Genomic DNA, 17,546 nt, shown 5'->3' on the forward strand with positions numbered 1-17,546 from the left:
CATTGCCAGTTCCAGCTACCCTGGCTGCCAAACCACTACCAATTGATTAAAATAAATAAAATGTCAACCTCTGATTTGCTGCTTGCTTTCGGCTGCCATTGAAACTGGGAGGGGGGCATTGTATGTGGATGGGGAAGTGTCAACATAGGAGTGACTGTAAAAGGGAGTTGTTATCTCCATCTACTGTACATGTTGCAGATAAAGGTTTTTCTGCCAAGGCCAACTGTCCGGCATACCAGCCTGATGATGCTTTTTGAAGATGTCTCCCACATGACACCTGTGGGGTGAACTGATTGGATTATGGGCTGAGGTTACCAGGGGGAGGGAGTTGGGTCACATATTGATATCTATGCTTATGTGTGTTTTTGCCTCAGACCTTGCTTTGCCTAGCTACTATCTACTCATGACCAGTAAAAGTACTCTTAATTCTGAAAAATGGAATTGAGTGGTTTCTTTCTTGGTTACTGAGCAAAGCATTCCTGACATTAAGCAACGTCTCAGACATGCACTTATCCTGGAGTTGATAACTTCCAAGGGGAGTGCACCCAATTCCTACACCACCACCACCACCACCACCACCACCACCACCACCACCACCCGGAACATGTCCCAGCAAGGCAGTGACCAGGGTGAGAATGAGGAGAGCCTCATGACACAATTTGCAGAGGCTTGGAAAAAGAAACATTCTAGTCATGACTCTGGAAAAGAAATGGATTTTCATGGAACAGAGGAGAGTTCTGTAGAGAGATTGCTCTGCCTGAGGGAAGCCGGGGGACAATCAAAAGATTTATGGTTCTCCCTCAGGCAGCTGTGGAATTACATGCAACAGTTCAGAGATGTATTTTTTATTGAAGAAGCCAAGGTAAGAAAAATTACTATGGCTTTGGGAAGTAAGGCAGCCATTGGGATGGAAGCCCCACATGATGCTGAACCACCACCCCCCCTACTGAGCGACTATAAAAGATTTATGGCTGCTTTGAGTAAATACTTTGATGATTCGCTCATGGAGCTACAAATAAAAGCTAAAATTAAATCCCTTACCCAGGGGAACAAGAACTGTGTAAACAGGGGGATCCCCCCCCCCCGAAATTGCAGCTCTGCTATGAACTGGCTGCGGAGATGGGAAGTGATTTAGTCCATGACAATTATAGCAAAGATAGTGGGAGAGAGAAGTCTCCCCCCCCCAAGGAGCTTCAAATGAAAGGAAAAGTGGCTCTGCAAGCAAACCTAGATTTCTCATCCCCAAACTGAGCCCAAGGCCCTCTATTAGGGGGGAGAGGAGGCCAGAGAAACTGCCGGGAGGAGGACGGAGACTGCCATGAAGGCATTGAAGGCTCATCCACAAATCCACCCTACCCCAGGGGAAGAGGAATCACTCTCCTCATCGGAGGAAAGTGAAACTGAAACTCATGATGATCGTCTAGTAAGCTTCCGATTGGGGCCCCTGACTATCCCAGTGGAACTTAAAGTGCCCTCTATTGGAGTGCAAGAAAAGTTGCTGGCTCTTTTAGATTTGGGTTTCACACGTTGCATCGTTAGCCCCGAAGTAGTGGAAAAATTGGGCCTAAGACTAAAAACTTTGAAGGTCCCAATTGCTTTTTGCCAGTTGGATGGCTTGATAGCTGGAGGGAGTCTGCCCATTTTGTGACTGAGCCAATAAATATGTGGATGGGAAGTCACCAAGAGTCAATAAGTTTTATTGTGGCTCCAGGAATGGATCGGCCTCTTATATTAGGCTTACCCTGGTTGCGTAAATGGAATCCACACATCAATTGGAGGAAAGGGTGGATACGCATCTGATCTGCTACACCCACTGAAGGAGAGGGGGAGGCTCCCAAGTGGAGTAAAGGAGAGGGGAGGTTCCCAAGCGGAGTAACACTGACACCAACCTAGCAGCCAGGGGACAAGAAAATATTGAGGGGGAGGAGAAAATCCCAAAGGAATATTGGGACCTGAAAGATGTTTTCAGTGAGAAGTCATCTGATAAATTACCCTCACATCGTGCCACTGATTGCAGCATTGATATTCTTCCTGGAGTAAAACTTCTGAAACCTCAGATTTATTCAATGACCCCCTGTGAAATGGATGAATTAAGGAAGTTTATTGATAAAAATTTGCAGAGGGGATTCATTGAGCCTGCTAGACCCCGAGTGGCTGCTCCAGTTTTGTTCAGAGAAAAGAAAGATGGCTCCTTTCACTTATGTGTTAATTACAAGAACCTTAACGTGATCTGTGTACAGAACCTCTACCCATTACCGTTAATGAAGGACATGCTGGCCCAGTTGGGTAAAGGAAAATTTTTCACGAAATTAGATCTCCAAGAGGCCTATTAAAGGGAAAGAATTAAGGAGGGTGATGAATGGAAAACTGCTTTCAACTGCCCTCTTGGTTGTTTTCAATTCCGGGTAGTGCCATTTGGCCTGCAGGGGGCGTCAGCTGTTTTCATGCAATTAATTAATGACGTTTTGCATGACCACCTCTACAAAGGCATAATGGTCTATCTTGATGACATCCTTATTTACATGGAAACATGTGAAGAACACGTAAAACTAGTCCGCTCAGTGCTTAAAAAACTCTGGGCAGCGGAACTGTATGCAAAATTGTCTAAGTGTGAATTTCATCAAAAGAAAATTGACTACCTTGGGTATCGCATCTCCCATGATGGCATCGAGATGGACCCAGCGAAGGTCCAAGCTGTCACTGAATGGGCACCTCCCTGCACCCACAAACAGTTGCAAAGTTTTTTGGGATTTGCAAATTTTTATTGTCAATTTATTCCCTCGTTCGCCAGCATCGCCCTCCCTATTACGAACCTCCTGAAATCAAAGGGGGAGGCCAAACCTAGACCAGGAAAGCCTTTAAATTGGACTATGCAGTGTCAAGCTGCATTTAGAAAACTAAAACGACTGTTTGCAGCTGAACCAGTTTTGAAACACCCAGACATGGATTCGCCATTTGTGGTCCAGGCGGATGCAAGTGACGTTGCAGTGGGGGCAGTATTGCTACAAACAAATGCTGATGGAAAGCTACAACCTTGTGCTTACACCTCTCGAAAGCTGACTGAGACAGAGAGACAATGGGCTATATGGGAAAAAGAGGCTTTTGCAATCAGGTGGGCTTTAATGACCTGGTGACATTTCTTGGAGGGGGCTAAACACCCTTTTGAGGTGTGGACTGATCATAAGAACTTGGAGGTGTTAAAAACTCCCTGAAAATTATCCCCCAAACAGATGAGATGGGCACAACACTTTAACAGGTTCAATTTCACTTTAAAGTATATCCTGGGAGGGGGAGAACTTTATGGCAGATGCTCTTTCCAGACTCCCTCAATACAACAGCTCAAAGCTTAGCGTGGTTCACCCAGTCATCCCAGCGAAGAATCTCGCTGCTTGGGTGGTCACCAGACGCCAGAGCAGTTCTAATTTTGAGGTCACAAAGGACCTCATCTTAAAACTTAAGGAGGGCCTTGATTCTGATGAGTGGTTTAAACAGCATTCCGATGAGTGTACCATGAAAGATGGTCTACCTTGGATAGGAGCTAAATTGTATGTTCCTGCTGCCATTAGAACTTTGGTTTTACAACGGGCCCATGATTCACGCATGGCAGGCCACTTTGGATTTGTGAAAACTCTGCATCTCATTAAAAGGCAATTTTGGTGGCCGTCATTGAAGAAGGACATTGAGTCTTATGTGGCCAGTTGCCCCACATTTGCTGCTGCGAACTGCCCACCAGGGAAACTCCAGGGCCTGCTCCAGGGCATGTCCCGTCCTGAGGCACCGTGGAAAGAAATATCTATGGATTTCATTGTTGAATTACCTGAAAGTCAAGGAAATAGTGTGATTTGGGTCGTTACAGACTTGTTTTCCAAACAGGTTCATTTTATTCTGTGTTCCAAAATCCCGTCAGCTAAAACCTTGGTTAAATTGTTCATTACACATGTATATCACCTGCATGGTGTACCAGACCGCATTATCTCCGATAGGGGGGTCCAATTCACCTTCCCTATTTTGGGAGGAGTTTTTGAAGTTGATTGGCTCCGCCCAGGGGCTAAGTTCCGCACACCATCCGCAGACTAACTGAGCTTGTGAAAGGACTAAAGTACCTCCGATGTTTCATTAATTATCAGCAAGATAATTGGGTTGAGTTGTTACCTCACGCTGAAGTGGCCTACAACAACTCGGTGCACAGCAGCACGGGTTTTACACTGTTTAAAGTAGTGTTTGGCCATGATTTTGTACCTATTCTGGAGGTACCACATGAAAACCACAAGTCCTGCCCCTCTCAGAATGGAGTGACCAACTCCGCAAAATCTGGCCCTTGGCATAACGGGCATTGGATGCTGTTCATCAAGCACACAAAAAACAGGCTGACAAGAAGAGAACTAAGCAAAGAGAATACAGGGTTGGAGATCGTGTGTTTTTGTCTACCAAGTTTCTCCAAACCACTCAGAAGTCTAAGAAGCTGGGTCCTAAGTACGTCGGTCCGTTTCTTTTTTTTTTTTTTTTTTTTTTGTAGTTTATTTATAGGCCGCCCTTTTCCCTGAGGGGACTCAGGGCGGCTTACAATCAAAAAGGAAGGGGAGTGTAGGACAATACAAAAAAAGAAATGTGCACAAAGTAAATTAGACAATAAAACTCAACATTCACTCAGCATTCGGGAGGGGCGAAATAAGATTATCCCCAGGCCTGACGGGTTAGCCAGTTCTTGAGGGCTGTACGGAAGGCCTGGACGGTGGTGAGGGTACGAATCTCCACGGGGAGATTGTTCCATAGCGTCGGAGCTGCAACTGAGAAGGCTCTCCTCCGCGTAGTCACCAGTCGGCACTGACTGGCGGATGGAATACGGAGGAGGCCAACTCTATGCGATCGGATGGGACGCAGGGAGGTAATTGGCAGAAGGCGGTCTCTCAAATAGCCAGATCCACTACCATGGAGCGCTTTATAGGTGGTGAGTAAGACCTTGAAGTGCACCCGGGGACCAACAGGTAGCCAGTGCAGCTCACGGAGGATCGGTGTTATGTGGGCGAACCGTGGTGCGCCCACGATCACTCGCGCGGCCGCATTCTGGACTAGCTGAAGTCTTCGGATGCTCTTCAAGGGCAGCCCCATGTAGAGCACATTACAGTATTCCAGCCTAGAGATCACAAGGGCTCGAGTGACTGTTGTGAGGGCCTCCCGATTCAGGTAGGGCCGCAACTGGCGCACCAGGCGAACCTGGGCAAATGCCCCCCTGGTCACAGCTGAGAGATGGTGGTCAAAAGTTAGCTGTGAATCCAGGAGGACTCCCAAGTTGCGGGCCCTTTCTGAGGGGTTTAAATTTTGTCCCCCCAGCCTGAGTGATGGTATGGTGGTCAAATTTTTGGGAGGAAAACACAACAGCCACTCGGTCTTGTCTGGGTTGAGTATCAGCTTGTTCGCTCTCATCCAGTCTTTAACGGCTTCCAGTCCCCGGTTCATCACGTCCACCGCTTCATTGAGTTGGCACGGGGCGGACAGATACAACTGTGTATCGTCCGCATATTGATGATATTTTATCCCGTGCCTTCGGATGATCTCGCCCAGCGGTTTCATGTAAATGTTAAATAGTAGGGGGGATAGGACCGACCCCTGCGGCACCCCATAGGTTAGGGGCCTCAGGGACGATCTCTGCCCCCCCACTAACACCGACTGCGACCTGTCCGAGAGATAGGAGGAGAACCACTGCAAGACAGTGCCGCCCACCCCTATCTCCCGCAGTCGTCGCAGAAGGATACCATGGTCGATGGTATCGAAAGCCGCTGAGAGGTCCAGGAGAACTAGGATGGAAGCATGGCCTCCATCCCTAGCTCTCCAGAGATCATCAGTCAATGCGACCAAAGCGGTTTCCTATTGTAAAGATTATTAACCCTGTACCGGTGCGACTGGAACTGCCTAAATACCTTAACCGTGTTTATCTGGTGTTCCATGTCAACCTTTTGAAGCCAGAACACACTTCCTCTCTGCGAGTTCCTCTACCTGCACCACCTGCCCCTCTTCTCATTGAGGGAGAGCCACATTTTGATATTAAGGAGATTTTGGACTCTAGAAAACAAGGAAATTGGATTCAATATCTAGTATCTTGGAAACATTTTCCCCCCTCTCAAGCTGAATGGGTCGATAAGTCCCACGTGAGGCTCCTCGACTTCTATGTAATTTCTACTCTACCTAACCAGACAAGCCATGACCCAAATTGACTTTGGCATTTCCACCTTTTTCTTGTTCCTGTTTTATGTTGTTTGTGTGTTTGTTTGTTCTTTTTTTTTGGACTGATGATTTCCTTTCCTGACGGAGGGAATGGAATGGAATGGAATAAGTTTATTTAGAGGCCGCCCTTTTCCCTGAGGGGACTCAGGGCGGCTAACAACTTATAGGGAGGGGATACAAACAGTAACATATAACATAACACATAATTAAAAAATAAACAACATTCATTCAGCATTCGGGTGGGGGCGAATCAAATCTTTACCCCCAGGCCTGACGGGATAGCCAGCTCTTGAGGGCTGCGCGGAAGGTCTGAAGGGTGGTGAGGGTACGAATCTCCATGGGGAGATCGTTCCAGAGGGTCGGAGCTGCTACTGAAAAGGCTCTCCTCCACGTAGTGGCCAGTCGGCATTGATCGGCGGATGGAACTCGGAGGAGGCCTAATCTATGAGATCTAATCGGTCTCGAGGAGGTAATTGGCAAGAGGCGGTCTCTCAAGTACCAGATCCACTACCATGAAGGGCTTTATAGGTGGTAAGAAGCACCTTGAAGCGCACACGGAGATCAACAGGTAGCCAGCGCAGCTCGCGGAGGATAGGTGTTATGTGGGTGAACCGAGGTGCACCCACGATCACTCGCGCGGCCGCATTCTGGACTAGTTGAAGTCGCCGGATGCTCTTCAAGGGCAGCCCCATGTAGAGCACGTTGCAGTATTCCAGCCTAGAGGTCACGAGGGCGCGAGTGACTGTTGTGAGGGCCTCCCGATTCAGGTAGGGTCGCAACTGGCGCACCAGGCGAACCTGGGCAAATGCCCCCCTGGTCACAGCCGACAGGTGGTAATCAAAGGTCAGCTGTGGGTCCAGGAGGACTCCCAAGTTGCGAACCCTGTCTGAGGGGTGTAGAATTTAGAATTTGTGTAGGGCCAGATGTCAGCCTCTGTTTTGTTGCTTGCTTTTTGGATACCATTGAAATGGGGAGGGGGCATGGTATTTGGGTGAGGGAAGTGTCAGCACAGGAGTGACTGTTAAAAGGGAGGTGTTCTCACCATCTACTGCGCATGCTGCAGAGAGAGGAGTAACCGCCAAGGCCAACTGTCTGGCATACCAACCTGATGATGATTTTTGAAGATGTCTCCCACATGACACCTATGGGGTGTTTGGATTGGACTATGGGTTGGGGTTACCAAGGGGAGGGGGTTGGGTCACATATTGATATCTATGATTACACACACTTTTGCCTCAGATCTTGCTTTGCCCAGCTACTATCTACTCATAACCAGTAAAAGTACTCTTAATTCTGCAAAATGGAGTTGAGTGGTTTCTTTTTTGGTTACTGAGTGAAGCAGCCTTGACAGTTGGACAATTTCAATGCATTTCACATGGGTCTTCCCTTGAAACTTCAGCTGGTGCAAAATGCATTAGCAAGAGCAATTGTATTCTTGGTTGGCCTCATCACTCCTGAGCTTCTGACGGTCCCTCAAGCCTGATTATGCCAACATCCCTCCAGCTATTACTCTCTTTTCTGCTTTTAGTTCTCCTCTTCTAATTTCCTTTTAAATAATTATTGTATAAAGATTTTAAACAAAGGCTCTTTTCATTCTTTACAGCTTTTACTGTTTCATTGTTGGCTGCTCAGTGTGACTTTGATCAAATTTAACTAAACCATCTAAACATTGCCATGATTGCTTACTCTTACTAGGGCCAAGCTGACTGCCATCATGCCCCACTAGCAACTATTCTCTCTAAACATCCTATGACACAGGCCAAACTCCCTAATATGTATAAGTGTTCACTTTCAGGTAGTTCAAAAGGTCAACTACACCTTGACTCTCAAGTCGGTCTTCTCTGTGGATAAGCTACAAGAGTCACAAACATGTTTTTCACTAAGATGACCTGCAAATGACATTGACTTCCCAACAGATAGGAAAATCGCTTTCCCCTCCAATTATCAGAAGAACAGTAATTCTTAATGTATCCCCAGTGGATTATAACCCACAAAATCCTTCCAAGGTTAAACCTGCTTTAAGAAATATTCTCTGAGTTCTCCTGATGGTGGAGGGCTCTACCTTGTCTTCCAACGAAGCTAACTCTGAGATTGGTGAGACTCATCTGTCTTTGTGTCAAAGCCCAGACACAGGTAAGAGAAAGCATAGTTGATAGAGTATTTTATTGACTGATTAGACTTGCAGCCTTATCATTAAAATAAAATACAGCACATAGTCTAATTTCAGAATAGGACAAATAGGAGAAAATAAAATGATAAAACACAAATGTGTTAATACAAAGAAATATCAGATAAATTTTCACAGAAGCTTCCTATTGTTCTAAAGCTCTGCTGAGATTTCAAATGTTCCCTGCAATTCAGCTTCTGCACAAACCTTGATTTCTCATCTAGGAGGGAAGGTGAGAAGAATGGCTGGGCTGCCTCTCCTCCTCCTCCTCCTGCACTTGTGCCCCCTGCCTCCAACTCCTGCTAAGAAGACTCAAAGCACCTGTGCATTACAAGAATTCTTAAACAAAGAGGCTCAATGGGAAATTTACAGGCCTGGTGATCTGATTATTGGAGGGAATTTGCCCCTCGAAACATTGTTGGAGTCCAACTCACCAGATTTCCAAGGAGACCCATTTCCACGTAATAATTCAATCACGTAAGTTTCACCTGGAGGGGAAAAATTTGTGTGATTGTTTTCTTTCTTTTCATTCTCATTCTAGGAATCTTCAGATCTTTTCTCAATAAACAGGAAAGTTCAAGAAATAGTCTAGAATAGTTTTTCCGGAACTGTTCCTTAGGACAGAGAAAAACAGCAGTTTTTACACAAATTCTAGGCAGGGGCATGATCTGTCTTTCCAGACATTTTCATCCGGATGATAATCAACCATATAAAAGTAAGGAGGGGAAACATCTTGGAAACTTTGCTGGCCAGTGAAGAAACCGACTTATGATATTAATTTAGACTTAAAATCAAGCATCCATTAGACAACAGATATAAGTATAGACATGATTATGAAGATGTAAAATGGATACCAATAAAAGGGAACATTAGAACAGGGACGATAGGCACGCTGGTGCGCTTATGCACACCCCCTGACAGACCTCTTGGGAAAGGGGTGAGTCCAACAGTAGACAGTCTAAGGTTAACATTTTGGGGTGGGGGGAAAAACCACAGAGTCAGGTAGTGCATTCCAGCCATTTACCACTCTGTTGCAAACTCTGCAATCAAGTTTGGAGCGGTTCACCTTAAGTTTGTATTTTTGTGTGCTCATGTCTTGTTGTGTTTGAAACTGAAGTAGTCATTGACAGGTAGGACATTGTAGCAGATAATTTTACGTACTATGCTTAGATTAAATTGAAGGCGGCATAGTTCTAAGTTGTCTATGCCCAAAATTTCAAGCCTGGTGGCATAAGGGATTCTGTTGTGAGCAGAGGAGTGGAGGACTCTTCTCGTGAAATATCTCTGGACTCGCTCAATGGTATTAATGTCCTATATGCAGTGTGGGTTCAAGACGGATGAGCTTTATTCAAGAATTGTTCTAGCAAATGTTTCGTATGCTCTGGTTAGCAATGCTATATTAACAGAGAAGAAGCTACGCAAGATTAGGTTAACAACCCTTCATGCCTTTTTGGCAATGTTATTCCAGTGGGCTCTGGCACTTAGACCATTAGAGATGAGTTCTCCAAGGTCCTTGACAGAGTGAGGGTCATCTACAAGGCCATGTCCACCCAGCTTGTATTTGTATACTCAAAGAAAAGTTTGATCATTGTCCAATGTGGATCTTGTGAGGAGGAAAAAGCCCTCCTCAGCTTTGCAATCAGCAGAGCTGGTGAATAATGGTCCTTAGTGAATCTGGACTGTGTCACACACACACACACACACACACCCCACTGGAGTCTTCTGCTCAGACCTGAAGAAGCTGCTCTGAGAGAGGAAGAAGAAAATGATTAGGGAGGAAGAGGAGCAACTGGGGAGGATTTCAGAAGAAGGGAGGGAGAACAGAGGGGGGGTAACATGATCTGGGATGAGGGTGGCCTGGCTTCTCTCTTTTCTCAGAAATCCATCCAAGTGCAATCAAGGAACATCCTTAAAGAATCCAAAAGAGCCCAATGGAACTTGAGATTTTCTACTGCAAGGCCAGACACAAATAAAGGTGAGGCCAACTCCACCAGCACATGAGATCTTTCCTCTAATGTTCCCCAATCTTTTTCTCATTATAGAGCCCAACTCAAAAACTACCAGCAGTTCCTGGCCTTGATGTTTGCTGTCATGGAGGTGAACAAGGATCTGCTTCTCCTCCCCAATATCACCCTTGGATTCAACTTGTGTGACAATTGGAAGACGGAGAGGAATATTTTCATATGCAGCCTCTCCCTACTGTCCACAAGGGGCCGAATGGTTCCAGGATATAAATGTGACCGGCAGGACCCTCTGCTCTCCGTCATTGGAGGTGACAACCCCAAATCCTCCAGGCAGATGGCCTCCATCTTCAGCCTCTTCAAGGTCCCACAGGTAAGGAGGCTGCATTGAAACACACAAATAATCTAAGCACACACCGAAGGGAAGGATGAAAACAAAGGGATTGGGGGGGGGGGAGGGAACACACCCGGGGTGAATGATTTATGTAATCCATTCTAAAGTTTGATGATTTTTCTATTTTATATGTTAAAATGCATCTTTATATATCTTCAAAATACATTGTCCTAATTCTGAAAAGCTGTGTTTGTCAAGAGGAATCATTTCCTGGCTTTCATAAAAGTTGATTGTCTTTCTGCACCTTTCAGTGCAGTTTATTCTCTGTATCAAGTGGATGTTTTTTCCTTTAACTTCTGATATATCACAACCAGGCAAAACAGGAAACTGTTGCCTCTTCCTCAGAAGGGAGGGGGGTGAAGCTTATGAGTCAGTCTGTTTGGTGGGGCATTAACTACATTATGGGGAACCCTAAAGTCACCACTTTCTTTTTGAAAGAAGATTCTCCCTTTCTCCAGCTCGGTGTCGGCTTTGAGTTCACTCAGGGAGACAGAAGAGTTTATCCTTCCTTCTTCCAGAATAATCCCCAGGAATCTGCTCAGTATGAGGGTTTAGTCCAGCTGCTCCTGCATTTCCAGTGGAACTGGGTTGGGTTGGTGGCCAACCAAGATGATGGTGGGGAACATTTTGTCTCAACCCTGGTACCAAAGCTGAAGGAGAAGGAGATCTGCCTGGTCTTCACTGAAGTAATTAAATTTGAATTTTTTGATGTTGACGATCCAATATTGCCTCATATTTTAAACACCTTCTCTAAAGGTGAAGTGATTATATTTTTTGGAGACTACAGTAGTGGTACAAATCAAATGTTGGTCAACTTTTGTAATGAAACACAGAGATATACATCATTACTGAAAGTTTGGATCTTTACATCCTATTGGAAACTTAATATGTTCAACTATGAATATACGTTGCCATTTATAAAGCCCTATCATGGAGCTTTGCATTTTAGGGACCACACCAGGGAAGTCTCAGAATTCAGCCGTTTTCTCATATCTTTAGACCCTTTCAACCCACGAGGGGACACGTTTCTCCCTGACTGGTGGGAAATGATCTTCGGCTGCTTGATCAGCAAACCAGGAGAGATCCTTCAAGAGGGGCAAGAACGATGTACTGGAGAGGAGAATGTACAGAGTCTGCCAACTCACCTTTTTGAAATGAGCATGACAGGTGAAAGTTACAACATCTACAATGCCATTTATGCTGTGGCACATGCACTCCAGGCAACTCATGGATCAGGAGCACGACCAGCCATGATGAGGCTTGGAAAGAGGATCTTAGATGTCCAGACATGGCAGGTAATCTCTCTGTTTTTTAATCCAGTCTGAGATCCTTAGAGCTAACATAGAGATGAAGTTCTCCATGTGTAGAACAAAAAAAATAATTGGATTGAAATGGACGTCGGAGGTCTTCTAACCCAACCCCATGCTCAATCAGGAGACCCTGTATCACCTCAGACAAATGGTTGTCAGGCCTCTTTTTGAAAGCCTCCAGTGATGGAGCACCCACAACTTTTGAAAGCAAGCTATTGCCTTGTTTGATTGCTTTCACTGTTGGGGAATTTCTCCTAAGTTCCATGTTTCTTCTCTCCTTGGTTAGTTTCCTGTCATTATTTTTTCTCTTGCCTTTTGGTGCTTTGGAAAATAGTTTGGCTCCCTCGTCTTTGTAGGAGCCCCTCAAATATTGGAACACGGCTATCTTGTCACCTCTAGTTCTTCTGTTCATTAGACTAGACATACCGAATTCCTGCAACCATTCTTCTTATGTCTTAGCCTCCAGTCCCCTAATCATTTTTGTTGCTCTTCTCTGCACTCTTTCCAGAGTCTCAACATCTTTTTTACTTTGTAGCAACCAAAACTGGATGCAGTATTCCAACTATTGCCTTACTAAGGTTTGTAAAGCGATATTAAAATTTCAGATGATTTCATTCTATCCCTCTATTAATACAGACGAGCATTGCACTGGCTGTTTGGGCTGCTGCACACACTGTTGTTCCCTCCACGTAGACAAAGTTCCATTGAGGACTAAATTTGTTAGCCAGTAAAATTTCACCTGGTGGTTGTGCTGTCTATCTAACATTTTACTAGCTTGCCAAGAAGCAGGTTGTGTTCTACTTTTTCAAATGCTTTATTGAAATCTAAGTATACTATGTCCATAGCATTTCACCGATCTACTAATTTTGTCAAAGAATAAAATATAATTACTTCATCATGATCTGTTTTCTCTGAACCCATGTTGGCTTCTGGTTATAACCTTGTCTGTTCTAGTTGTTTGCAAATTTGTTGCCTGATTATCTTTTCAAAGATCTTCCCATGTATTGATGTCAGGTTGATTGGCCTGTAATTTCCTGGATCTGTTTTTTTCTGCCTTAGTTATGTGACCCTCTTCCCATTATTTGTACTTGTCCTTTTTTTTCTTCAGTTAGTCTGATTGTTCTTTGTGCAACCATGCTAGATTTCCTTGCTTTCCTTGGTTTCCTTTTTTAGTGTTATTAAACTAGACTGGGCATTTGTAACTGTATTTTTCAGAGTTTTCCATGCTTCTGGAGTTGATTTGCCCTTTACGATTTTCATCAATAGGATAGTTCCCAAGCACCCTCTGAGTTTGTTAAAATCAACTCTTTTGAAGTCTAAAACATTGACTTGATTTATGTTGTGTTCGGTGGCCTGTAATATATGCCTATGACAACAACATTCTTTTTTTCCCTATTATGTTGACACATAAGCATTCTAGAAGATTTTACTCCTTGGCTTTGTGAATCTCTGTACAGAAAGAAGTGATTTCTAACATACAATGCAACTCCACTTCCTCTTTTGTTAGGTCTGTTTCTTTTGAGTTGTTTCTATCTGTCCATCAGTACATTCCGTCATTTAATCCCACCAAGTTTCAGGAACGGCAAGTCTATTATACTTGCCCTTGTATACTAGTATTTTAGGTTCGCCTTCATTTTCTTTCTTTCTTTACCTCTTTACTACCTACATCTTTCTATAATTGGTTATCTAGTGCTTTTTACATGGAATTGAGTTATAAAGGTCATGAAAATTGCTCCCCTTCCCACTCAATTTTACTTTAAATCCCTTTGCAAAAGTTTAGCCCATCGTTTTCTGAATATATTCCATCCAGTTCTGTGCGATGCATTCCAGGACTCAACATGGCCAAAATTCATGAAATTGAGAGGTGGGATTGTATCAAAGCATAAAGAATGGACCTCTATGTCCACTGAAGTCATAAATCAGGGCAGGCAATGTGTGGAAAACAAATTCTTAGAGGTGTGGGAAAGTGTTAGCAATTTCTGAAGGTCTCTTTTCCCTCAGCTTCTTCCCTATTTGAGGAATGTCCATTTCAACAACAGTGCTGGAGATGAAATCTACTTCATAGAAGATGGACTGGGATCTGCTCGTTATGATCTTCTCAACTGGGTTCTCCTCCCTAATGAATCCTTTGTCCCTGTGAAAGTTGGAAGAATAGATCCTGGGGCTCCTGCAGGACGTGATTTCACCATTAAATCTGATGCAATTGTCTGGGCAAAAAAGGTGAGATGGAAGGTAAAATAAATCCAGTAAAAGACTCATTCTCTTCTGGGGATTAAAAACATTTCCCTGGCTGGAAAACAGGTTACAGAATCAGAAATTTGATAACCGTTTCATGAAAAAGCTGTTTTGCATGTAATATATTTGAGGTCTGATTTATGACAGATCAAAAAGGGTGGAGATCAGGAAGAAATTCTTTTTGAAACCTAGGATGCAGATGAGCAGCCAAGAGTGGTTTCCGTGGACCATTCCCCTTCAGCTGGATCTCCATCACTGTTTCCTTCAGAAAAGCTATAGCTCAATTCACAATCCTTCTTTTGCAAGACAATCCCCAGTTCCAAACCCCAGAATCCATTGGTGGTTTAGAGTGAAACTGGCCTTAATCCTCGAGAGCTTTTCCTGGTTTCTGCTATACTTGAGTTAACTGTTGCTTTTGAAGATATTCCAACGATTGAAAGAAAAATATACAAAAGAATAATTGAAGCATTGCTGAAGACATCTACAGTATTTCTTTTTAAGTGATTTCCATGGATCATTCTCATTCAGTTAAATCCTCCTGGTTATTTGTTTTAGAAAAGCTGTAGTTTAATCAAAGCTTCCTTTGGCTGCTGAAGTTCTAGTTCCAATCTCCAGCATTCCTTGGAGGGTTGGGAGGGTCATTCATTTGAATCAGCCAGGAGATGCTCCTGGTTTCTGGTAGTGAAGATGGAAACAGGAATATGGAAAGAAATAAAGGAAGCAAATTAATTGCTTCGGTCATCTCAAGCATTTCCCCTTTCTCTTTCAGAAAGTGCCCTTTGCCAGGTGTGGCATGAAACGGTGCCAGGCAGGAGAGAGGAAAAATGTACCAGAGGGGGAGCAGGTTTGCTGCTACCAATGTGACCCTTGTCCAGAAGGGACCATTTCTAATCAGACAGGTAGAGCACATTTTCAGTGAAGATCTACCAGGGTCAAGGAAACCATTCAGTAGAAACAAATATCAATTGTGTTAACATTTTTGATAGATTAACATTCATCAAAATATGCAGGCGTTTCAGAAGAATCTCAGTTGGTGGATCTAAACTGGCCTCCCACACAAGCCATCCTTCTTTCTTCTTAGCAATTTAATGCAGGATACATTCGTGGCACAATTCATGAGTTCCCAACTAGACTTTCTAGTCCTACTCTTACATCTAACTACATCCACGAAAACCAGAGACCAAGCTTTTCATGAAGCAGTGGGCATGAGGTTGAAGCTTTGATTTTCATTATTTAGGGCGTGTTTTTCTGTCAGCGCCATCAGTCTCCCATGAGATAGACTTGTTGGAGAAGAGGGAGATCCATCTAACTATTTCTGCCTCCCCTTCCCTGCAAAATGATTGCAAAATAAAAAGTGGAGAACTTGATCCCCAAAAGGTGAAAACTTAACTGTCTCACAATAACTTGTCCCCAAGATAATCAATATTAAAGGATGATTTCTTCCTTTTGATATTCTATGAAATGCAAAGTACTCTTCATTTCAGATTCTGAAAACTGTGATCCCTGTCCAGAAGACCAATACCCCAACAAGGAGAAGGACCACTGCATTCCCAAGAAAAGCCACTTCCTTGCCTATGAAGATCCCCTGGGATATGCTTTATCTTCTCTCGCTCTTTCTCTCTCAACAATCACATTAGGAGTGCTAGCAATTTTCCTTAAATGTCACGATACACCGATTGTCAAGGCCAACAACCGGGATCTTACCGACATCCTCCTGGTCTCCCTCCTGCTCTGCTTCCTCTGCTCCTTCCTCTTCATTGGGAGACCCAGAAAACTCACTTGCCTTTTCCGACAATCTGCCTTTGCCATTCTCTTTTCCCTTGCAGTTTCCTCTGTCTTGGCAAAAACTGTCATGGTGGTTCTGGCCTTCATGGCTACCAAGCCAGGGAACCAGACAAAGAAATTCTTAGGAAAAACACTGACCAATTCCATTGTTATAGCCTGTCCCCTGGTCCAAGCTGTTCTTTGTGCCACCTGGCTAGTAACCTCTCCACCATTTCCCAACGTGGACTTCCACTCCTTGGTTGGAGAGGCCATCTTGGAATGTAACGAAGGCTCGGCTTTGATGTTTTATACAGTCCTCGCCTACCTCGGTTTCCTGGCCCTTGTCAGTTTCTCTGTGGCCTTTCTGGCTAGGAAATTGCCTGACAGCTTTAACGAAGCCAAGTTCATTACTTTCAGCATGCTGGTCTTTTGCAGTGTTTGGATCAGCTTCCTCCCCACCTACCTGAGCACCAAAGGGAAGTCCATGGTGGCCGTGGAGATCTTCTCCATTTTGGTCTCTGGGGCTGGTCTCTTGGCTTGTATTTTTTTCCCCAAATGCTACATTATCCTACTGAGGCCCCATCTTAATTGTAGAGAAAATATAATGAGACACAAGAATCTCTGATTCATGCAGAGATTTGAAAATTTCATTTTGACTTTAGAGCACTTTTGTATTTGATTTCTAAAAAATATTGTGACATGAGACAGCAGCTAGTTTATTAAATCATTGGAAATCAACTGATGGGAGTAATCACAGACCATTATCATTTTATCATTTTATCATTTTATTGAGTTTGTATGCCGCCCTATTCCTGAGAGACTCAGGGCGGGTAACAATAAAAAGGGAGGGGATACAAAAAAAGAATAAAAACAACAATTTAAAATTCTACAACAGCCATAACCTCGAATGGGGCTGGATACATCAACAGCCCCAGGCCTGCTGGAACAGCCAGGTCTTAACTGCTTTGCGGAAGGCCGGAAGGGTAGTAAGGGTCCGGATCTCCACAGGGAGATCATTCCAGAGGGCCAGAGCAGCCACAGAGAAGGCCCTCCCCCGAGGAGTCGCCAACCGACATTGGCCGGCAGATGGAATTCGGAGGAGGCCTAGTCTGTGGGATCTAATAGGTCTTTGGGAGGTGACTGGCAGGAGGCGGTCTCTCAAGTACTCAGGTCCGATACCATGTAGGGTTTTAAAAGTAATGACTAGCACCTTGAAGTGTGTCCGGAGACCAATGGGCAGCAAAGTGCAGCTCGCGGAGGATAGGTGTAACGTGGGTGTACTGAGGTGCACCCACAATCGCTCACGCGGCTGCATTCTGGACAAGCTGAAGTCTTTGAACACTCTTCAAGGGCAGCCCCATGTAGAGCGCATTACAGTAGTCCAGTCTTGAGGTGATGAGGGCATGAGTGACTATCCGAAGGGCCTCCCGGTCCAGGTAGGGCCGCAATTGGTGCACCAGGCAAACCTGGGCAAAGGTCCCCCTGGTCACAGC

At 44.5% G+C, this 17,546-nt stretch overlaps 1 protein-coding gene across 1 annotated transcript; it reads left to right on the plus strand.

The window, feature by feature from the left end:
• The first annotated feature begins 604 nt into the window (after window positions 1-604).
• On the plus strand, window positions 605-16,678 carry LOC116507149 (vomeronasal type-2 receptor 26-like). Its single transcript, XM_032215104.1, has 7 exons — window positions 605-862; window positions 8,018-8,082; window positions 10,432-10,723; window positions 11,203-12,039; window positions 14,056-14,274; window positions 15,038-15,188; window positions 15,774-16,678. The coding sequence occupies exons 1-7, from the start codon at window positions 605-607 to the stop codon at window positions 16,676-16,678; spliced, it is 2,727 nt and encodes a 908-aa protein (XP_032070995.1).
• Window positions 16,679-17,546: the final 868 nt, after the last annotated feature.

Source organism: Thamnophis elegans, chromosome 1, assembly GCF_009769535.1.
Source record: "Thamnophis elegans isolate rThaEle1 chromosome 1, rThaEle1.pri, whole genome shotgun sequence".
Taxonomy (NCBI): Eukaryota; Metazoa; Chordata; class Lepidosauria; order Squamata; family Colubridae; genus Thamnophis; species Thamnophis elegans.